This window comes from Tetrahymena thermophila (genome assembly GCF_000189635.1).
Source record: "Tetrahymena thermophila SB210 genomic scaffold scf_8253899, whole genome shotgun sequence".
In the NCBI taxonomy this organism is placed as follows: Eukaryota; Ciliophora; class Oligohymenophorea; order Hymenostomatida; family Tetrahymenidae; genus Tetrahymena; species Tetrahymena thermophila.
In genome coordinates this window covers 29,973-53,989 of record NW_002475967.1, presented here as the reverse complement: position 1 = coordinate 53,989, position 24,017 = coordinate 29,973, and the positions used below count along the sequence as shown (strand labels likewise).

The following is a 24,017-nucleotide window of genomic DNA, read 5'->3' as shown; positions in this document are numbered from 1 at the left end:
ATAAAAAAGATTTGTATAGCTAGCTAGTTAGTTAGTTAATTAACTAACAATCTATCTATCAAGCTGGCGAGCTAGCTGTATAAACGAGACTTAATAAAATTATGAGCTTTGGTAGAAAAATATATAAAATGTTTCATCTCTTTCATTAAAAATTTGCAGTATCAAAAACTTAATAGATAATTACAAAAACATCCCAGAAAAATACAATATTTAAAAAATTTTCAACTCAAAAAAAATCAAAATTCGTAGCATTTTTGTTATTTCTAGCATCCAACCATAAGAACCAAATTGACAGAAATAAATGCTTAAAAGATTACTCTAATAAATGCATTTAAACTATTAATAAAAAAGCTTTAAGAAGTAAATGCGTTGAACACTTAGAAATATTTTATTTAAATTAATAATAACATTTTGCTTTTAAAATGAAAAAAATTTAGTGAAAATTTTATTTCTAAGCTTGATACTTCAAAAAAAATTAATTTCTTACCTGTCTGTCTAATAAATATAAATTATCAAATGATCTATCTCATCAGTTATATTCAAGATATATTCCTGCTTAAAAAAAAATATATACCTTCCAGAATCTATATCAACACACAAACGCATTCATATACATACATACTTAGATGCATGAATCCATGAATTATTTTTACTAGAAATAATAGAAAAATTATCAACAATAGTTAATAATAACAAATCTTATAAAAAAAGAGAATTGAAGGCAATGATAGCTAGTAATTAACTAAAATCAATAAATTTAGTACAATATAAGTACTTATGCTAATTATTAATCAGGTAAGTTGAAAAACTTTGTTTCAAATTTATTTAACAGTTCACATAATTTTTAAATTTCCAGCATTTATCAATATCTGTCTATCTATATTAAGTATTTTATAAATTTTATATAAAGAGTATGAAATCGTTTAACTCTTGCTTTTAAATCCATTTTATATTTAGGTTTATATAATATATTGATTATTCTAAAATCAAAAAATGTTAAAGTAAAATAGTTTCTTAAAGAATAAAGTAAGATTTTTACATTTTAAGAAATTTTTTTCATCAGAGTTTTTATTTAATTTTTTTTTTATCAATTCATTTTTTTATCTAAGTTGAATTGCATGCTTTTGCTCTGTTCCAAATTATTTTAATTACTCAACCCTGCTTTACTTGAAATTTTTTTTTAGAGTTTACTCAGCTTTTACTTGAGAAAAGAGTATTTGACATACCCTAATTTAAGGGTTTAATGAAAATTATTATTTATTTAACTTTCTTTATTCATTTAAATCCACTTTATTTACTTAAGTTAGTTTAAAGATTAAATATTGTTTCTTTTTTATATTGAAATAAAAGCTTAGATTTTAATATTATCATAATTTAAGGTACTCTGATAGTTAGTTATTTAACTATTTGTATTTAAATCTACATTATTTACTTCTTTAAGCAGATATCTATTTTTTTTATTGTCTCTTTTTATATTCAAATAAAAACTTGCTACATTAAAATAATTTCTGAAAAAATTAAATATGTTTGAGGAAAACTAATTTAAGAGTTTTTTGAATTTATTTAGCTTTTATATTTTAATTTAATTTTATTGATACATTTAGGTTGATTTTATAAATTAATTCTTTTCTCTATTTTATTTTAAAATAGTGAAATTAAAATAATTTCTGAAAAATTAAATATGATTTTTAAGATAATTAGTTATTTAAGAGTTGTTTAAATAGGGTTTTTGATTAGTTTTTCTTATTTAGATTTAAAGAGAAAGTAATATTCTTGAAGGGCGATGCTAATTAATATTTTTAAAGAATTTATTAAATTTAAATAAATATACAAAAACAGAAAGTAGAAAAAATAAATAGTGAGCGAGTAAATAAAATAATAATATAAAAATTAGTTAGAAGGATGAATTCATAATTGAATACAGATAAAGATAGTGTCTACCATTTTTTAAAAAAGTTGAATGGAGATGTTTAATAAACAATAAATGAAATGCGTAGCGATTTTGACAAAAACCCTAGCTCTTAAAACATTAAAGATAGATTTCTTGTAAATATCACTTAATTGTTACAATTATTTTGCATTTTTATAATTTACAAAGCAAACATGAAGGTTTTTGCAATTTTTTTCATAAAAAATATAGAAATGGAAGACCAAATATTCTGAAATAGTAAACAATTCTCTAAAAGAACATATATTCACAAATGAAACAGATATAGCTAACTTTGACTTCAAAGACTTTTTGAATAAAATCACTGAAGATTATTAAAATGAAAATGAATTTTTAGATTTGCTTAAAAATTTAAATCAGGAAATTGAAAGCCTCAAAGAATTTATAAAATCCCATCTAGTTAAAGATCCATCTATATACTTTGTTAAGGAAATTTGATAATTATATATATTCTAGTCATACTTTTTATAATAATTAATCAATTAAATCTATTTTTCTATCTATCTTCTACAAATTTGATTTTTATATAACGAATTTTTCAATCTTTCTTTTACTAGCTTTTTCTTTAAATTAAAAAAAATGTTTTAAAGTTTTTTCTGCTAAAATATTATCTTAATTTGTTAATAAAACAACTTTTAAAATATTAAATTAATTTTAATTATTTAATAACTAAAAATATATTTTTAAATAAATAAATTAATCTTTTATTTATAAAATAAAATAATAAAAAATAATTTTTTGTTTTTTTTTGAATTTATTATTTTATTAAATTTATTCAATAAATCCATTTAAAATAACTTTTTTAAATAGAAAACTAATTTGAAGCCATAATTAAAAAAAATACACATTTTTATTTCGCAATTAAAGCATCTATAATGTCTGACATTAAACAAAAGTAACATATAATTATTTTTTTAATTCTATTTTTATTTAAAGCCAAAGAAAATATCAAAAAAATAAATTAAATTTTAAAATTAAAAATAATTGATAAATATTATTATATGTGGATGAAGATTTGATTTAGTTACTCTTATTGCTCAATATTAAATATATATTAAACAAGCTAAAATCGTACCCTTATAAACTGAGCACTCTTTGAAAAAATGAGCTCAAGTTTTTATCTAAAATTTAACTTTTTCTTCTAATAGAATAAATTCCTGTTTAAATAGGTTTCACAATATAAAATATTTAGAAAATGTATCAATTAAAATATTTAATTTTCAATGAAATGATTTAATTATTATTGATTTAATTTTGCAATAATAAGATAATCTTTTTAAGTTTAAAAGATAGAAAAAATACATTTATTTATTTACTAAATTATGATTTCATTAAATTTGATTTTTTCGAATAACAGAAAATTATTTTTTGAAATAATTTAACGAATAAAGAAATTTTTAGATGAGAAAATATTATAAGATAAATTATATTATCTTATTTTTGTTGGTTTGAAATGTAGATTTATTGATTGCTCTAAGTGAGTTGAGTAGAAGAATAAAAGAGAGCATGGATAATTTATGAATGTTAGAAGGTTAAATTTTAAATTAATTTTTTTTTCAAAATATTGTATGAAAACCAAGCAAAATTATTAGGAAAAGATAAAAATAAATATTTATTGGCTTTATCTTTTCGAAATTAACATATCAAAAATAAATAAATTAATAAATAGATGAATGCACTCACAAACCAACTACACATTCAAAGATACATACATGCATAAGCATATATACAATTTAACATGAAAGGGACATTTTGGTTTGAATGATACATATTCTATTAATTTCATAAAGCAAAAGTAATAAAAATATATTTAGATATATATTGCATTCATTCATTTATTAATAAATTAATCAAATGATATTAGTAATAAATTAGATAAAAAAAATAAAGAAAGAAGATCAAGCAACTCATTAATTCAGTCTAATAAATATCAAATAATTAACTATATAAAATCTAAGAGTCTAAAAAAGAAGTCAAATAGAATTAAGGACTAGTAGTAATTAAATTAACAAGCAAAATACATACATATTATCAAATAGGTAAAACTAGCAATACAAAAATGAGCAATTAGCATATTAACATTAAGAAGTATGGTGGCAATCTTCGCCCACTTCCAGTTCAATGGTTGGAAGGCAAGGAATAGGTAGCAGCTTGTTTTGGAACTAAATTATGTATTTTTAGCACCAAAACTGGCTATTTGATCAGCGAAATAGACGCCAATTCAGCTGATATCATTGCATATTCATTAAACTCTTCTAAAAATTTCGATGAAGCTTACACATTAGATCAAAGCGGTAAGCTTGTAGGAGTTGATTTAAGAACCAATACTGTTTTCTCTGAATATTAATTTAAGGATAAAACTATTGTTTCTGCTTCCTTTGATTCAAGCAGCTCAAAGCTATTATACATAGATCAAAATTCTAGTTTGCATTCATTTAAGATAAGCAAGTAAACAGATAAGCTCGTTTATGATTTTGCTTCTTTAAACGCATCATCAGAAAATAAATAAAATGGAACTAAAAGCAGTAATGAATAGCAATAATAAAACGACTAGTAAAAATCATAATAAAACCAAGACGAATCTGTGAAATAAATTCTTGTCATCACAAAAGATGAAATGTATGCTTTAATTAGTGTAGGAAAAAAATTAGTCATAGTAGAATTGGAAGATCAAAAAGTTTTTAGAGTTATTAATCATCCACTCAATATAACTGCTTTAGCTTGCTCTCCATATACCATAGCAGTTGGTGATGAAATGGGTAAAATCACTTACTATCATCAAGCCTTCGAACTTTCTGTAATTATTATTATTTTTTTCATAACTAACTAAAATATCTACATTCAAAGAGATACAAATTAACAAAAATAAATACTAAAACTCTTATTTTAGTTTTTTCAAAGTATTACTTAAAATGAAGATTTTTAGACAACTTAATAGGTTTTTAAATAAATATTTGAGCAATAAAATATTTTATAAAAAATAAAGTAGATCATTAAGATATTACCTCTAAATAAATTTATAAAAAATTATTATTCAAAATACAATCCTAAAAAAATATAAAATTAAGCAAATTAGGAATTCAATTATGAATTATTTATAATGGCTTAATGAGCAGGATAATAAGATACAAAATTAAAATGAATTTAATAAAATCAAGATACTATAATGAGATTAAAATCAAAAATTAATCAATCATCAATCAGTCAACCATAAATCGATTAATCAATCATCAATCAATCAATTAACCAATCAATCAATCAAACAAATAAACAAATAAGTAAATAAAATAAAAGGAAGTATTCAAATATAAAAGTAAAAAAGTTTGATTTTCACTTAAAAAGCAATTTATTAATTTAGAAATAAATGATAAAATAACTGTTTTAAATAATTTTAAATGATATCGTTTTTTTATATTGAATGATAGATTTTTAGTTGAAAATATATTAAACACATATTGATTCATTTATTCATGTTAATATTAATAATATTAGGACTTCACTAGCAGCTCAGTCCACTGGCACTCTTTGGCAGTTAAGTCTCTTGCTTTTAATTAAGACTACTCTTTACTTTTCTCTGGTGGTGAAGAAGTAAATATTATAAAAAATTTTAATATATAAACAAAATGCATTTAAAAAATAAAGGGTGTGTTACTTATATGGCATCAATATGAAGATAAAAAGGATTTCTATCCTCGTTTAGGAAGTGAGATTATGACAATTAGCGTTTCACCTGAAAATGACTTGGTTGGTTGCAGTTTGAGAGAAAATTCTATCTAATTTTTGCAAGTTCACAACTTTGAAACTCAATTTAACATTTTAGGTTTCACTAACCCTTAAGCATATCCCCAAGTTCAATGCAGCGATGACATGTTCTGCAATAAAATTGTTTAAAATCAAGAGTCTCATTTAGTTTGCTTAAACTCTTTACCCGGAAGAATATAATTCTTATCTTTGTTTGAATAAAGAAAGATAAAAGACTTTGATGTTGTTTCTAGAAATCTTACTTCAAGAAGTGGATCTTATTTACCTGATCCTGCTTGTGTTAAAATCGTTTAATTTGATAAGAGTTGGAAGGATATGTTAACTGTGTCAGAAAGAAACGAAGATTAAATCAGCTTAAGTTGCTTAAAATTCTGGTAAGAAAACTAAAACTTGAATTATGACTGCAATACAAGAATCGAATATGCCCATGGAGCTCATATTTATGATGCTATTTGCTTCTTTAGTCACAAGTCAAACACACATAAATTCGTCACATACGGATCTGATAACAAATTCAAAATTTGGAAAAAGTATACAAGAAAAGCTCCCAACAGCAAGTCAGGAGAAGTTAAAGGTAAAATAAATATTACTTAATAGAATTTAGCAGTTTTAACATATCTAAAATTTGAATAAATAGTTTATGAATACTTTTGGAATTGTGAATTTGAAGGATCTTACAAAAATAAGAAAATTTTAGGTGTTTAACATTATCTTAATGAGGAAGATAAGGATATTATTGCAGTATTGGCTGAAGACATTTATTTATAATGGGTAAATGATATTTTTTAATGAATAAAAATGTATTTATAAGTTGTTTAATATGAATAGAACATCACTGACAATAAAATTGAGAAAACTATTAATGTTGGAATTTAGGAAGTTAAAAGATTTGAAGTTAATTTAGAATAAGAACAAATATTTTTAATGAATAAAAATACATTCAAGGTTATTAACACTGCTTCAGGCTAAACTATAATTGAATTAAATATGGAGTCTTATAAGGATTTATCTTTCGAAAAATCTTTGAATTAAATTAGTTTGCTTATTGTTTCTGACAAGAAAACAAGTGGAGCTATTACTTTGTCAACTAAAAACTTCTAAGTTGTATCTGCCTATGCTATTCCTAGCCCTTTGAATAAAATTTCATATATCTAATTAGAGACAAGGTAAATTAAATTAAGCAAGAATAAACATTAATGGAATTTTAATTTCTAATTTATAGAAAAGTATTAATTGGATTAGACTCAGGCATGAACTTTATGATCCTTGACGACCACTTCAAAGAAGAAGAAGCTAGAAAATATCTTAAAAAGATTTCTGAATCTTCTGAATTCTAACAAGAATAATAGCAAGAAGCTGAAAAATTATAAAAAAATGAAGCTTATAAAATGGATGCTGAAGCTAATTAACAGAGCTTCTCATCGAAATATTAAACATTTTTAAATTACTAGTAAAATTTCATTAAATTTATCAAACAAAAAATAATAAAAATAATATTAAAAATAAATTAGATACAGATAAGATTTTAAGTTAGTCAGCGAGTTTTACAATGAAAAATCTCATTTGATCCCACCAAGTGGATTGGTTTTCAATTAATTCTTTGACAACTTAATGCTTAAAAACTAGCTTAAAAAAGAAGATGGAGATATTGATATCTTTGCAAATTTTGGTAACATGGAAATAGAAGATAACGAACAAAATGGTCACGAAGACAGTGATGATGAAGAAGAAGAAAATGGTTTCAATTTTGAAAAATAATAAAATAAACTTGCTGAACAAGAAAATAAAAATAATAAAATTGACTAACAACAAATTAATCATGTTAATGATAAATGGATTAAAGAAACCCATAAGTATATTGAAAATCTTTTTAATGCTCAATACTCTTGAGTTTGTTCATTCTTTATTGAATTTATATATATTTTATCAACTAAATTACAATTAACAAAAGCTTAACATGTATTTTAACTTATAAAATCATATAAAAAGAATCTATTCAAAATATGTTTCAAATTTTAAATATTATCATTTATTTAAGAACTAATCAATATAAAATATTTTGATAAAATAGAAATTTTAAATTATTTTATTTTCATCTAAACATTATTTATATTCTATCCTTAAAAAATTAAAATATGTGACAAAAAAAAATATGTAATAAAAAAATATTCTTTTTCAAAGTTGTTTTTAATATTATATATATAAAAAATTAGTTATTATTGTATAGAAAATATAATTAAATTTTTTGATAAATATAATTAAGGTACAAAAAAAAAATATATTTATATATTGTTAATTTTTTCATAAAAATGAAAAAAATCAACAAAAATATAATATTAATCTTTTGATATTAAAAAAAAATTGATTAATATTCGATATTCCAACCTTAATAAATATATTAAATATTTTAATAGTATAATAATTAACATTTATAAAATATAAAGATAAATACGTTTTAAATAGAAAAATCAATAATATTTTGATTATTTTTACTATTTAAAGAAAAAAATTGTTTGAATAAATTTCAAAGTTTGATTATTATATTTTACAACATCATACACCTGGTTTTGGTTATGTTTCGTACTCTTCTTCAATATTTCTTTATTATCTTTACAAGTTTTCTTAATTTTAATAAATGTTTTACATCTGAATTTAAACATCGTTTGAAGAGATAAATTATCTGTTAGTTTAGTAGATAGATATATTTTAGCTTGGATTATTATTTTAATAATTTTATTAAGGCAGATTATATTCTCCATTAGGCATTAAGTTTTATTACACAAATTATTGTTGTCCATTCTATTATATTTATTTAAATCCATATTAAAATTAGTAAAATTATTATTAAGATAAATATTATTATTATTATTATATTTACTATTATTATTATTATTAGAGAGGAACATTAGGGATAATATGGACTTAGTTTTATGGGATTTCGTTATTTAAGACTTAATTTTAGTTATTATTTTATTTCTGCTCAATAGCTTGTTCATTATTAGTTATTTGATAATCAATAGGGTATTATATTTATTTGCTAGGATTTGTTATCATTAAATCTTAAGAACCTTTTTTATCATCGAGCTATTCTGTAGAAACTAAAGAATTATGGCTTACCTTTTCATATTATCCAGGATTATAACAAGTGATTAAGATATACCAAACATTTGGTTCAATAAAAAATAATATAAAGATAACAATAATTAGTCCAGTAATTAAACCGGGATACATGTTATTTATCTAAAGTTGGAATTAATAATTTGCTTCCCCATCAAAGCAGCTCTCAGATATCTAATTTTGAAAAAAATTGTACTCTTTATTGTATAAGTAAGCAAGGACAAAAGAAGATGTTATGCAGGCTACAAACAAAATAAACTTGATTGAATAAATAATTTTCCAAATGAGATTAACTTTTTTTCTCATAAAAATAAGTCCCCACAAATATTTATTATAAATAAATCCAATCCAAGTTTCGATAACAAGTAATTCTAAACCATATATCAAGCAAAGTATAAAAGTAACATACGCAGCAGTTGAAATTGAATTCATCTTTGAATTAATTGAATAAAATGATTCCATATACTACAAGCATTGCTATTAAGTGGTGTAGTAACTTTCACTTAGTAACCTGAAAGGATAATTTGTATTAAAGGAGAAGGAAGGCAAGCTTAGAAGCTAATTTGATATATTATGGATTGAAAAGTAGTCCTCCTCTAATAAAGATAAATCTGTGTAAAAATACTATTTTGAGAGAGAACAATTTGTACTTCTAAGATCAAAAATAGAATCTAATTAAGGAATGTAAGATAGCTATTCATCTTAGCATGCTGACAAATGATTACTCACTCTAAATTATACAATTGGTAATTTGCTTTAATATGTCCTTTTAATATAAATGAAATATGTATTTTGTTGGATATTTAACTAGAAATTCTCATATGTCTTATCTTCAAATTCCTGTATCTCGAATCGCACTTCCTGAATGGGACATTCTTTTTCATATGGGACACAGAATACGAAATTAGAATCTGAACCACAGGTTTTTAGATTAGATGGACATTCATTATTGTAGCGAGCGTTTGTTCTAAAATTGTATCCAAACAGCTTTTCACCACAAATAATTTATGGATTGGGTTAGCTTGCGTCTAAACTCATATCCCAGTATCTAAGAGCTTCTGAATTTATTTATTAAATGGGTGTTCCATTACAGCAAGATCCGCTATTACCAGACACACCACAACATAAATTAGTTGTAAATGTCGAATCATTACATTAACAACCCGCACTAGTTCCAGGCCATCTATTAATTATTAAACAAAGTTAAGCTAGAAAATAGAATCTGAGTATTTAATTTATCTAATAAAATAATTTATAATTACTAATATAGAAAGATGGATTCATCTCCTTAGTTGCATTAAGTTGAATCAGAATATGGCTAATATAAATTAAAGATTGGGTATTCCTCCCAATTTTCTAAAATTTAGGATAAATCTATATCATTTGAACTATATGAGTTGCTAATTACTGCAGAAAAAACTATGAGTAAAATTGCTAATATAAGTACTAAGAAGCCATATATTATTCTTCCTAGATTGTTCATTAAATTCTACTTTGTAAAGAACCTTTTCATCTTTATTAATTTTAAAATCTTATTAAACTTTTAAACAAATAATTTAATTTACTTTTTATAATAAATATCAATAGAAAATTAGAAAGAAAATTTATGTTTTTTTTTTCAATAAGCTTGATTGTTTGTTATTAATTCAAACCATCATATTATTTAATTATTTGTTATTGAAAAACATTATTAAAGAAATTATTAATAGGATAATCTTTTTCAAATACTAATAGCTACTTTTAGATTTAATTTGCTACATCATAACTATTGCTTTTTGATTACAACAAAAACTCTAGTAAATATTTTTGAATAAGAGTAACATTAGTTTAATTTCTAAGTAATTTAAATTAATTTTTATCAGAACTAGACAGAAATATCTTATGCGTTGTAACTATTCCCTTTTCCAACTTAAAAAGTATACGAATTTCCACTCAAAGATTACATTTTTTTAAAGGGCATAACTCTCTTCACCAAATTATAATTCAATGCAAAAAATCACAAATATGAAAAAAGGAATTGTAAAATTTTAAATTTATATTTTAAGCTTAAAAATTTAAATCACAAAAAAAAAGATGCATTACAACTCATTTTATTTGAATAGATCCATAAGCAATATTTTGTTCATTAATTTCATTTTATTTTTTAATTTCCTTTGATATAAATTTGTTAATTAATTAACTAAAATTATATATAATACATATAAATACACTTTACATAAAAAATTGATGGATAAGTTTTATACTATCAAGCTAAGTTAATGCAAATAATATTCGGAATATAAAAATTAGATATCCATAAAAAATTATAGTTTTGAGTGAGTTTTTTTTATTAAAGTATGGTTATATTAAAATTTTCAGTTTGGCTTAAATACTTTTAAACCTATTTTTTGTTAATTTTACTATTTTTGTATAAAAAATTTATGAGAGATTTAATGGTTATTCTGTAAAAATATTTGGCTAATCATCAGTAGGGTTGGAAAAATGAATAAATAAAGCTATTGAGAGTATTTTAATTTAATTTTGGAAATTCATAAAAAGATGGTATCTTATGAACTCAGCTCACAAGCATAATTACTGGGGATCATATATTGCCATAAAAATTATATTACATGTTTTATGTTTTTACTTCTTGATCTTAATTTAAGTCAACCACCTTAAATCACAACTCCAACACAGCTGGTACCCTGGTAACTTTAGGCTGTTTCGATAAGTGAATTTTATAATAAATAAGCATGGCAGTAAAGTGTTCACATAATTTTTTATGAGTGTAAAGTTATCAATGAAATAATAAACATTTATAATTACTAATATATAACAATATAAAATCTATCTAAAGTTAATACTTAAAAATTTCAATTTAATAATAAATATGTAATTAATTAATAATTTAAATAATATCATTTAATATTCAAATAGAAAGATAAGAAACTTTGACCAATCTTTTTAATTTTTTTATTTTAATTTTATTTTCAAAGCTCATGAGTTCAAGGGTTTGTAAATTCTCTAGCGTTTTAAGCTATTTAATTAAATAAATTTCATCTTCTTAATCCTTTAGATCACATTCTATAGATAAGTTTTTCAAATTTTTTAGTTTGATTTATGGAGTTTGCATAACAATTATAGGTTCAGCACAGGATTAAATGAGCACAAATGTAACTATTGATGAGTTAAACTCAATTATTTAAAATAAACTTTGCAAGTCTATTTCAATAACCACATTTATATCTATTATGATTTTTTTAAGACATTTAAGCTGCTGTAAAACAAATATTAAGAATTCTTTAGTCTGTTAATCAAATAATTGAAACTATAATTATAATTCAGATATATTTGCAATATAATTTAAATGATTACTGATAAATCTACTAAATAAATCTTTTTCTAGATAATTAAAAACTAAACTTAAACTAGAGAGCTTTTATGCTTATTTAAGTGAATTTATTTAATTGAATTCAAGAAGACTTGTCTCAATCTATTCGCATTCGGTAAGATACAAATTTTGTTATCTTTAGTAATCAATATGTTAGGTATTTATCAATAAATGCAGTTTTCTTAAATTCTTAAGAGATGAAATAGAAATATAGAAATCATTAACATCTAATTCATTATTTAATCTTATCTTAATGTTTATTTCAAGTAAGTTACTAAGATTTTTGAAGCCACTTATAATTTATTAATAGGAAATTTAATCTACTTCACCAAATTTCATATCTAAATATTGAATGCTATTTTTAAAGCTCATAGATAATAATTTAGCTTCTTCAAAACTAATTAGAAAATCTTTTTAAAATTCTATAATAAAACTGTTTAAGTTATCAAGCGTTTTAATATTTTACTGCAAAATACTAAATAAATAAACTAAATTTACTGATTTAAACTAAATTATTTATAGAATTTTCACGTTATCCATGCATTTAATTTAAGAAAATAAATTTAAGAATTCCTATTTAATTTAATCGAAAATTTTAACAATTATTCTACTTTCATCTTTTAATTATTCTACACTAGTAATTTTATATTAGTAAAAATTTTTTATAAAAGAAATAAAATTCTCCTATTTTACTTTAGTATTTCTATTTGATAATTTTTCAAAGCCTTTCATTTTACTTTTTATCATAAGTATCTTTTATTTCCTTTAGTTAATTTTTATATTTTGATGATTTTTCTTTTACAATCAAAATTAAATTTGTCAAATTTATAATATACTTTATTCTTATAAAAAACAGTGTTCTTATTTCCCAAAAAATAGAAGCAAATTTTAAAATTTAAGGAAAATTTTAGATAATAGCAAACATTTACAGTGCCTGATTAACATATTAAATATGTTTAATATAATAAGTAATTTATTTAGTTTTCTTTTGAAATTTGTTGATATTTTATATTAGCTTGATTTTATCATAATAGATTGATTATATTAAATTAATTTATTTTATATTTATAATTTTTAAAAATAAATAAAAGAAATACTTAAGTTTTATGTGCTAAAAATTTATGAAATTATAAAAGTATAAAAAGATTTTGTTTTAAAATTAGTATCGAGTTAGTAAGTATTACTATAAAATATACTATAAATTAATTAATAAAAGAAATTAATTACTGATGAAATTACTTATATGTATTTCATCAGATATGTTTAATTAGCATGCATATAAATTGTATTAAATATTTATTATCAGAAAATCAAATTTTTATATTAATTAAATTTAGTAATTTGCTTAGTGTAAGACTAAATAAAATGTAATACTTCTTAACAGCTGAAGAAACAAAGCAATTTTCTTAAAGGATAAAGATTAGTTCAAAAAGAGAAGATCAGTCCAGCTTGGATTATCTAAATTAAATTATATAGAACTTTTAAGAGAATATACCATTTTAAAATGTGTTTTTGTTGGCAACGCCAGTAGAAAAAAGAAGAAGACTTACTTGGGATGAGGTAAAGAATGATCTTTTATCTGGACAAGGAGGACTTTGCTATTCTTTAAATCTATTTCTACACATTTACCTAAATAATATTGGATATAAAACAGATTTAGTAATTAGTACTTATAGCTCACCAAATGATCACACGGTTATTATTATTAATGATTTGATTTAAAAAGCTGATAAATATATGATTGATGTTGGTTCTGGATATGCTTCTTCTTTTGCCATACCTCTTAATTTTGGCGATGAGTCTCCTTATTATAGTTTTTCTTACACAACTATGAAGCTAAAATGGGATGTAAATAAATAAAATATCTTACGTATCCACAAGTCTTAAACATCAGGATAGGAAAAAGTCATCTTAAAATTCCATTTAGTACCTATTTAAGATTACAATATAGAGCTTGCAGAATAAGAAAGAATATTCACTGATCCTACTTTTACTCCTTTTCATAGAATATTATGTATTTTAACTTTTAATAAGGATGGAGCAAGAAATATGTAGGATAAATAGTTTGTGCGTGAAAATATATAAGCCAACAAATTACAAAATGAAGGAGAAGAAATTTAAGATGTACATAAATTTGTGGAAATTTGTGCAAAAGAATTTCCTAGCTTAAATTCAGAGATATGCAGAAATGCCTATAACCATCTCTTTAATAAACCTAATTTATGATTAGATTTTAATCTAAAAAATATATATTTGTTAAATATTGTAAATTTTTAGTATTTAAAGATTTCCCATCTAATTTATGTACAGAAAATTATTTATCAAATTTTATTTTGATATTTTCTTATTATTTTTTACTTAGCTAAGCTAAAAAATTACGGTAACTAATTTGTATTTTCCAATTTTAATTTATTTATACTTAATTTACTTGAAAAAATTATTTAGTTTGCAGTTCTTGTAAATATCGCATGAGTCGGCATGGTGAAGCGGTAATCACGAAGGTATCACGAAGGTCTTATGAACCTTAATCCTAGGTTCAAACCCTAGTGTCGACGCTTTTTACATTTTTTAAAAAGGAAATTATTTTTTAAAGTTTATTAATTATTTTTGTTAATAACTTTAGTACCAAATCAATTTTATAAATATTAAATAAAATTATTTCTTTATTTATTTATTTATTTATTTTATTTCAAAGTAATATAATCTTTTACATAAGTAATTTAAAATTTAGATAAATAATATTGATATTTAATAGATGAAAAATAGTAAATAAATTAATTAATTATACTAAAAATAAAATACACAACATATATTTATCAGTAATTTTAATAGGCTTTTTGATCAAATAGATTGATTCAATAAATGCTTATATTTAATTATTTTATTATTTTATTATTCGTCATTTTTAATATTGTAAAAAATATTTTATACTTAAAAAAAAAACAAATTAGTAAATAGAATGAGTTTTAGAATAGTTATCATAAAAAGAAATTTATTTTTTTATATTAGTGTATTAAATAATTTCATAAAAAAAGTTGGCTTTTTTTAAGTTATTTTTAATAAATATAAATTTAGAAAATTTTAAATAAATGAAACACTCACTCACTATCTCTGTTTTTAATTTTTTTAAATATAAATCAACAAAAAAATGTAAAAGCTTATGTAAAAGTTTTTAAAACAAAATACATTAAAAAAAAATTGTCAAATATTAAAAATAATATTTAAAAAAACTCATAAATTAATTTTAAAAAAGACTTAATTTAATATTAAAGATTTTATCAAATTTATAAAATAGTTTTTCTACTTAAAAATTTAATATATTTATTTTTTTGAAATAATTTATTAAGAAATAGAATACTTGACTGTCTACCAGTTAATTTATTCCTAATTAAATTTCAAATTCAAAAAATAAATATGATTTTATAAATAAATTATTTAATGTGATATAACCTAGCAAAAAATGATCCCCGGTATTAACCATCAGGTACTTAGACTTATCTGTTCCCAAAAGATAGATATACGGGGGGAAATATTTGAATTTAAATTAATATTGCTTCCGCTTTACTTTCAGTTCTATCTAGTTAATAAAAATTAACTTACAAAAAATGATATTCATAAATAAAAAAATAAAAATAAATCTATTTATATTTTAGGTTAAGTTATCTTATTACAAAATATTATGTAATAAATAAAACATACTATTTTCTATTATTCAAATATTTAATATTTATTAATTCTTCTTCGCTATTATATATCATCAGAAATTTATTTCAAAGATAACTAATCTTTTTGATTTTAGGCAGTTGCTTTTTACTTTCAGTTATTATTATTCATCAATTTAGTTTTAACTTTTTTATTAAATTAAAATAAAATTCTAAAAAAATTAAATAGAAAAAAAATTTTTAATTAAAAATTATTAGTACAATTAAAATATAAAAAGCATTAGCAGAATAAAAAAGAAAAAGAAAAATAAGTTAAATAAATAAATTAAAATATTGTTTTTAAATTTTTATAAATAAAAGTATTAAAATCCAAAACAAATAAACTGTTTTTACCCAAGACCAAGAGTCAAATTTGAGAGATTAATGCAATTTGCTAAAGCAGAACATAAGCTTGATGCACCTTCATCATCAATTTAATTATAACTTTTTTAATATTGAAGAAAAAATATATCATTAAATAGTTAATTAGAGGGAAAAAATGGAGAAAAAATATGAAATAATAAGATTAATTAATTAATAATAAAAGAAAGAGTTGAAAATAAAATGATGAGCTAAATTAACAAAGAAAGAACAAAAAAAAGCAAGCTAAAGAAAGAAAAATAAAAAAGAGCTTTATTGTTTTTAATTAGTTTTTATAATTAAAATATCACAATCCAAAACAAATAAACTGTTTTTACTTAAGATCAAGCTTCAAATTTGAAAGATTAATGTAATTTGCTAAAGCAGAACCTAAGCCTGATGCACCCATTGCACCAAAATAATTTGCACTTTTTAAATATTGAAGAAAAAATATATTATTAAGTAGTTAATTAGAAGGAAAAAATGAAGAAAAAAATAAAAAATAAGATTAATTAATCATAAAAGCAAAAGTTGAAAATAAAATGATGAGCTAAATTAACAAAGTATTAATAAAAAAAAGCAAGCATAATAAAAAGAAAAAGAAAAAGAAAAAAGAGCTTTATTGTTTTTAATTAGTTTTTATAATTAAAATATCACAATCCAAAACAAATAAACTGTTTTTACCCAAGGTCAAGTGTCAAATTTGAGAGATTAATGCAATTTGCTAAAGCAGAACCTAAGCCTGATGCACCTTTATCATGAATTTAATTGTAACTTTTTAAATATTGAAGAAAAAATATATCATTAAATAAATAGTTAATTAGAAGGAAAAAATGGAGAAAAAATATGAAATAATAGATTAATGAATAATAAAAGAAAAATTTGAAAATAAAATGATGAGCTAAATTAACAAAGAAATAACAAAAAAAAGCAAGCAAAATAAAAAGAAAAAGAAAAAAGAGAATTATTGTTTTTAATTAGTTTTTGTAATTAAAATATCTCAATCCAAAACAAATAAACTGTTTTTACGGAAGTTCAAGTCTCAAATTTGAGATTTTAATGCATTTTGCTAAAGCAGAACCTAAGCCTGATGCACCTTCATCACCAATATAACTGCCACTTTTTAAATATTGAAGAAAAATATATCATTAAATAGTTAATTAGAAAGAAAATATGAAGAAAAAAATCAAATAATAAGATTAATTAATAATAAAATCAAAAGTTTAAAATAAAATGAAGAGCTAAATAAATTAACAAAAAAAGAACAAAAAAAAGCAAGCAAAATAAAAAGAAAAAGAAAAAAGACCTTTATTGCTTTTAATTAGTTTTTATAATTAAAATATCACAATCATAAATAAATAAACTGTTTTTACCGAAGGTCAAGTGTCAAATTTGAGAGATTAATGCAATTAGCTAAAGCAGAGCCTAAGCCTGATGCACCGATTGCACCAATTTAATTTCCACTTTTTAAATATTATAGAAAAAATATAATATTAAATAGTTAATTTGAAGGAAAAAATGAAATAATAAGATTAATTAAAAATAAAAGCAAAAGTTGAAAATAAAATGATGAGCTAAATTAACAAAAAAATGACAAAAAAAAGGAAGCTCAATAAAAAGAAAAAGAAAAAATAGCTTTATTGTTTTTAATTAGTTTTTATAATTAAAATATCACAATCCAAAACAAATAAACTGTTTTTACCCAAGGTCAAGTGTCAAATTTGAGAGATTAATGCAATTTGCTAAACCAGAACCTAAGCCTGATACACCTTTATCACCAATTTTATTCGAACTTTTTAAATATTGAAGAAAAAAATATATCATGAAGGAAAAAATGTAGAAAAAATAATAAATAATAAGATTAATTAATTAATAAAAAAAGCAAAAGTTGAAAATAAAATGATGAGCTAAATTAACAAAGAAATAACAAAAAAAAGCAAGCACAATAAAAAGAAAAAGAATAAAAAGCTTTATTGTTTTTAATTAGTTTTTATAATTAAAATATCACAATCCAAAACAAATAAACTGTTTTTACTTAAGATAAAGTGTCAAATTTGAGAGATTTATGCAATTTGCTAAAACAGAACTTAAGCCTGATGCACCTTCATCACCAATTAAATTAGAACTTTTTAAATATTGAAGAAAAATATATCATTAAATAGTTAATTAGAAAGAAAATATGAAGAAAAAAATCAAATAATAAGATTAATTAATAATAAAAGCAAAAGTTTAAAATAAAATGAAGAGCTAAATTAATAAAAAATGAACAAAAAAAAGCAAGCAAATTAAAAAGAAAAAAGAGCTTTATTGTTTTTTATTAGTTTTTATAATTAAAATATCACAATCCAAAACAAATAAACTGTTTTTACCGAAGGTCAAGTGTCAAATTTGAGAGATTAATGCAATTTGCTAAAGCAGAACCTAAGCCTGATGCATCCATTGTACCAATTTCATTTATACTTTTTAAATATTAAAGAAAAAATATATCATTAAATAGTTAATTACAAGGAAAAAATGTAGAAAAATATGAAATTATAAGATTAATTAATTAATAATAATAGTAAAAGTTGAAAATAAAATGATGAGCTAAATTAACAAAGAAATAACAAACTAAAACAAGCACAATAAAAAGAAAAAGAAAAAAGAGCTTTATTGTTTTTAATTAGTTTTTATAATTAAAATATCACAATACAAAACAAATAAACTGTTTTTACCCAAGGTCAAGTGTCAAATTTGAGAGATTAATGCAATTTGCTAAACCAGAACCTAAGCCTGATACACCTTTATCACCAATTTTATTCGAACTTTTTAAATATTGAAGAAAAAATATATCATTAAATAAATAGTTAATTAGAAAGAAAAAATGGAGAAAAAATATGAAATAATAGATTAATGAATAATAAAAGCAAAAGTTGAAAATAAAATGATGAGCTAAATTAACAAATGAATAACAAAAAAAAGAAAGCACAATAAAAAGAAAAAGAATAAAAAGCTTTATTGTTTTTAATTAGTTTTTATAATTAAAATATCACAATCCAAAACAAATAAACTGTTTTTACTTAAGATAAAGTGTCAAATTTGAGAGATTAATGCAATTTGCTAAAGCAGAACCTAAGCCTGATGCACCTTCATCACCAATTTAATTGCAACTTTTAAAATATTGAAGGAAAAATATATCATTAAAAAGTTAATTAGAAGGAATAAATGTAGAAAAAATATGAAATAATAAGATTAATTAATTAATAATAAAAGTAAAAGTTGAAAATAAAATGATGATCTAAATTAACAAATAAACAATAACAAAAAAGCAAGCACAGTAAAAAGAAAAAGAAAAAAGAGCTTTATTGTTTTTAATTAGTTTTATAATTAAAATATCACAATCCAAAACAAATAAACTGTTTTTACTGAAGATAAAGTTTCAAATTTGAGAGATTTATGCAATTTGCCAAAGCAGGACCTAAACCAGAAGCACCCATTGCACCAATTTAATTTTCACTTTTTAAATATTGTAGAAAAAATATATTATTAAATAGTTAATTTGAAGGAAAAAATGAATAATAAGATTAATTAATAATAAAAGCTAAAGTTGAAAATAAAATGATGAGCTAAATTAACAAAAAAGAACAAAAAAAATAAGCACAGTAAAAACAAAAAAAAATGAGCTTTATTGTTTTTAATTAGTTTTTGTAATTATAAATATCACAATCCAAAACAAATAAACTGTTTTTACCCAAGTTCAAGTGTCAAATTTGAGAGATTTATGCAATTTGCTAAAGCAGAACCTAAGCCTGATACACCTTTATCACCAATTTTATTCGAACTTTTTAAATTTTAAAGAAAAAATATATCATTAAATAGTTAATTAGAAGGAAAAAATGTAGAAAAAATAATAAATAATAAGATTAATGAATAATAAAAGCAAAAGTTGAAAATAAAATGATGAGCTAAATTAACAAAGAAAGAACAAAAAAAAGCAAGCACAGTAAAAACAAAATAAAAAAGAGCTTTATTGTTTTTAATTAGTTTTTATAATTAAAATATCACAATCCAAAACAAATAAACAGTTTTTACCGAAGTTCAAGTGTTAAATTTGAGAGATTAATGCAATTTGCCAAAGCAGAACCTAAGCCTGATGCACCTTCATCATCAATTTAATTATAACTTTTTAGATATTAAAGAAAAATATATAAATAAATAGTTAATTAGAAGGAAAAAATGGATAAAAAATATGAAATAATTGATTAATTTATGATAAATGCAAAATTTGAAAATAAAATGATGAGCTAAATTAACAAAGAAATAACACTAAAAAAAGCAAGCGCAATAAAAAGAAAAAAGAGCTAATTGTTTTAAATTAGTTTTTATAATTAAAATATCACAATCCAAAACAAATAAACTGTTTTTACTGAAGACCAAGTTTCAAATTTGAGAGATTTATGCAATTTGCTAAACCAGAGCCTAAGCCTGATAGACCTTTATCACCAATTTTATTCGAACTTTTAAAATATTGAAGAAAAAATATATCATTAAATAGTTAATTAGAAGGAACAAATGAAGAAAAAATATGAAATAATAAGATTAGTTAATTAATAATAAAAGCAAAAGTTGAAAATAATGATGAGCTAAATTAACAAAGAAATAACACTAAAAAAAGCAAGCGCAATAAAAAGAAAAAAGAGCTAATTGTTTTAAATTAGTTTTTATAATTAAAATATCACAATCCAAAACAAATAAACTGTTTTTACTGAAGACCAAGTTTCAAATTTGAGAGATTTATGCAATTTGCTAAACCAGAGCCTAAGCCTGATAGACCTTTATCACCAATTTTATTCGAACTTTTAAAATATTGAAGAAAAAATATATCATTAAATAGTTAATTAGAAGGAACAAATGAAGAAAAAATATGAAATAATAAGATTAGTTAATTAATAATAAAAGCAAAAGTTGAAAATAATGATGAGCTAAATTAACAAAGAACAAAAATAAGCAAGCACAATAAAAAGAAAAAGAAATAAAAGCTTTATTGTTTTTAATTAGTTTTTATAATTAAAATATCACAATCCAAAACAAATAAACTGTTTTTACTGGAGTTCAAGTGTCAAATTTGAGAGATTAATGCAATTTGCTAAAGCAGAACCTAAGCCTGATGCACCTTTATCACCAATATATTTGCCCCTTCTTAAATATTGAAGAAATAATATATCATTAAATAGAGTAAGTTACCATACAAATTTACAAAAAACGAGTTTTATATACCAGTTTTTACATTTTATAAAATTAAAATTTTAAATATTTTTTATGAATTTTTTTCCATCCTAGGTTTTCAAAATTTATTTTTTCAAAAAAAAAGATATGTTATGCTTTCTAAAAATTAGCTTTATTTATAATGTTATTAAAATATAAATTAAATAGGTATTTCACTCTAGATAATTAGGAGGAAAAAATGAAGAAAAAATATGATAAGATTAATTAATAATTAATAAAATTAACAAAAAATGAAAAAATAAGAAATCATAATTAAAAGAACTATAATGTTTTAAATTAACTTTTATAATTAAAATATTACAATGTAAAACAAATAAATAGCTTTTATTAAGTGTAAGTTTTAATAAAAATATCAAATAAAAAAAATGAATAATAAATAATTAATTAAAAATTGAAATGAAAATTAAGTTAAAATAGCTAAAAAATTTTAGTTTTAACAAAAATCAATAAATAAATAATGATGATAATTTTTTTTATGAAAATTATTTATCTAAATAAATTGAAAATTAAATATACAAAAAATATCAATAATAATAAAAATAATATTTTTTAATTAAATATACTAAAGATCAATATGGAGAACCTAATGAGATAAAAGTGAAGAGCTTTTAAGCTTTTTTTATTAATAAATATAAATTTAAAGGATATTAATAAAAAAATTAATAATTACTTCTTATAATTTTGTGTAATATTTAATCTATTATATCATTTATTTTTTTTTTCAAAAATATTGAATAGCAATTTATGAAATTTAATTAATTAATTAATTAATAATAAATGGATACAAAGAATAAATAAATATAATAATTAATTAATTAATTATCAAATATTAATATATATATTTAGTTCTATGAAGAGATATCAGATAAAAATTAATTTAACATTCACTACTTAAACTTAAAATTTGTTTTTAAAACATATACTTAAAAATATATATAGTAGGAATTAGAGATGGCCAGTTATTTATTTAGTCATATTTGAAAAAAACCTAGTAGTTAATGTTCTTAAATATTATAAATATATTGTTTATAAGTAGATTTTTCTTTTTTAGCTCTGTAATTTTAGGAAAATTTATAATATCTCTAATTATAGCAAGATGCCATACAAAAATTTAATGGTTTACCTAGCTTATTATGAAATATATCTTTTATATATTTATTCATTAAAAAATCTGATTTATATATCATAAATTCTCTTTAATTCTCACAAACCCCCACCCCAAACACCAGGAGTACTATATGGTGATGAAATACCACTCAAAAAAGTCCATAATTAAACTGGTCCTTAATTAACGAGAATCTAAGGTATGTAATTAAAATCAAAAAAAATTTTTAATATTATATTTTGCGAAACTCTTGATTATTGAGTTAGTAAAATTATTAAAAATTTATTTTTTCAAAAAAAATGATATGTGATTAGAATATAGGATATGTATATTTTATTTCAAATTTTACATATTGTAAATTTAAAGCTTTCTAAAAACTCAAAAATAAAAAAAGCTGTTTTAAGCTAATTAATTAAGCTTTATTTATTATGTTAGTAAAATAAATTACATTTCGCCTTTTATAAATTAAATAGCCATTTCACTCTAGTTAATTAGAAGGAAAAAATATGAAATAATCAGATAAATTAATAAATAATATAATTAACAAAGAATGAAAAAAAAGAAATCATAATAAAAAGAAAAAGGAAAATAAATCAAATAAATTAAAAGAGCTTTAATGTTTTAAATTAGCTTTTAATATTAAAAATATTACATTACAAAACTAATTAACTGCTTTTATTAAGTGTAAGTTTTAATAGCCAAAAACTAAGAAAAAATATCAAATAATAAAGTGAATAATATTAAGTTAAAATGCTAAAAAATTCTAGTTTTAATAAAATCAATAAATGAACGAATAATGATGATAATTTCTCTTACAAAAACTATTTATTTAAATAAAATGAAAATTTAATGCATAAAAAATATTAATAATAATCAAATCAATATTTTTTAATTAAATATACATCAGATAAATACTGAATACATAATGATATAAAAATGAAGAGTTTAAAAACTTTTTTTATTAATTTATATAAATTTAAATGATATTAAAAAAAATTAATAATTACTTCTTCTAATTTGTAATATGTATTAATCTATTTATCATTTATTTTTTTTTCAAAAATATTTGCAATAATTTTTCCAAATTTTTAACATTTTTCCAAAAGAGTTTGGAATATTTGATTATGAATTAAATAAATTAATATTTTCTTTTAAAATAATTAAGCATATACAAAAATAATATAAAAAAAATAAAAATCTATTTAAAATTTATAATAGAATTTCTTAAATTACATATTTATATTATAAAATTTTTATATTTTACAATTAAAATTAAAATAAAATTATTTAATTAATCTATTTTAAAATAACAAATCTATGAATTAAATTCTTAATTTTCCAAATCTATAAGAATTTAATACCTACCTGCAAGTGCTATAAAATAAATGA

General features: G+C 20.8%; 5 protein-coding genes across 5 annotated transcripts; 3 read left to right on the top strand and 2 right to left on the bottom strand. All coding sequences in view use genetic code 6, as the record gives it.

The window, feature by feature from the left end:
• Positions 1-1,902: 1,902 nt before the first annotated feature.
• Positions 1,903-2,386, top strand: TTHERM_01222570 (hypothetical protein; the record flags this gene model as incomplete). Its single annotated transcript, XM_001027229.3, has 2 exons — positions 1,903-2,046; positions 2,141-2,386. 2 exons carry the CDS (start codon positions 1,903-1,905, stop codon positions 2,384-2,386), a joined length of 390 nt encoding a protein of 129 aa, XP_001027229.1.
• Positions 2,387-4,007: 1,621 nt separating this feature from the next.
• TTHERM_01222560 (WD domain, G-beta repeat protein) lies at positions 4,008-7,600 on the top strand (the record flags this gene model as incomplete). Its single annotated transcript, XM_001027228.2, has 7 exons — positions 4,008-4,745; positions 5,441-5,536; positions 5,591-6,284; positions 6,348-6,481; positions 6,539-6,876; positions 6,933-7,160; positions 7,222-7,600. 7 exons carry the CDS (start codon positions 4,008-4,010, stop codon positions 7,598-7,600), a joined length of 2,607 nt encoding a protein of 868 aa, XP_001027228.2.
• A 663-nt stretch (positions 7,601-8,263) lies between these two features.
• TTHERM_01222550 (transmembrane protein, putative) lies at positions 8,264-10,379 on the bottom strand (the record flags this gene model as incomplete). Its single annotated transcript, XM_001027227.4, has 2 exons — positions 10,090-10,379; positions 8,264-10,010 (listed from the first exon to the last, which is right to left on the bottom strand). Exons 1-2 carry the CDS (start codon positions 10,338-10,340, stop codon positions 8,264-8,266), a joined length of 1,998 nt encoding a protein of 665 aa, XP_001027227.3. The 5' UTR covers positions 10,341-10,379.
• A 3,183-nt stretch (positions 10,380-13,562) lies between these two features.
• On the top strand, positions 13,563-14,423 carry TTHERM_01222540 (arylamine N-acetyltransferase; the record flags this gene model as incomplete). Its single annotated transcript, XM_001027226.1, has 1 exon — positions 13,563-14,423. The coding sequence occupies one exon, from the start codon at positions 13,563-13,565 to the stop codon at positions 14,421-14,423; it is 861 nt and encodes a 286-aa protein (XP_001027226.1).
• A 1,531-nt stretch (positions 14,424-15,954) lies between these two features.
• On the bottom strand, positions 15,955-21,526 carry TTHERM_001222505 (cyclic nucleotide-binding domain protein; the record flags this gene model as incomplete). Its single annotated transcript, XM_012800872.1, has 18 exons — positions 15,955-16,045; positions 16,253-16,342; positions 16,597-16,686; positions 16,943-17,032; positions 17,288-17,377; positions 17,632-17,721; positions 17,961-18,050; positions 18,294-18,383; positions 18,628-18,717; positions 18,973-19,062; positions 19,318-19,407; positions 19,664-19,753; positions 19,989-20,078; positions 20,330-20,419; positions 20,665-20,754; positions 21,004-21,093; positions 21,344-21,436; positions 21,495-21,526. 18 exons carry the CDS (start codon positions 21,524-21,526, stop codon positions 15,955-15,957), a joined length of 1,566 nt encoding a protein of 521 aa, XP_012656326.1.
• Positions 21,527-24,017: the final 2,491 nt, after the last annotated feature.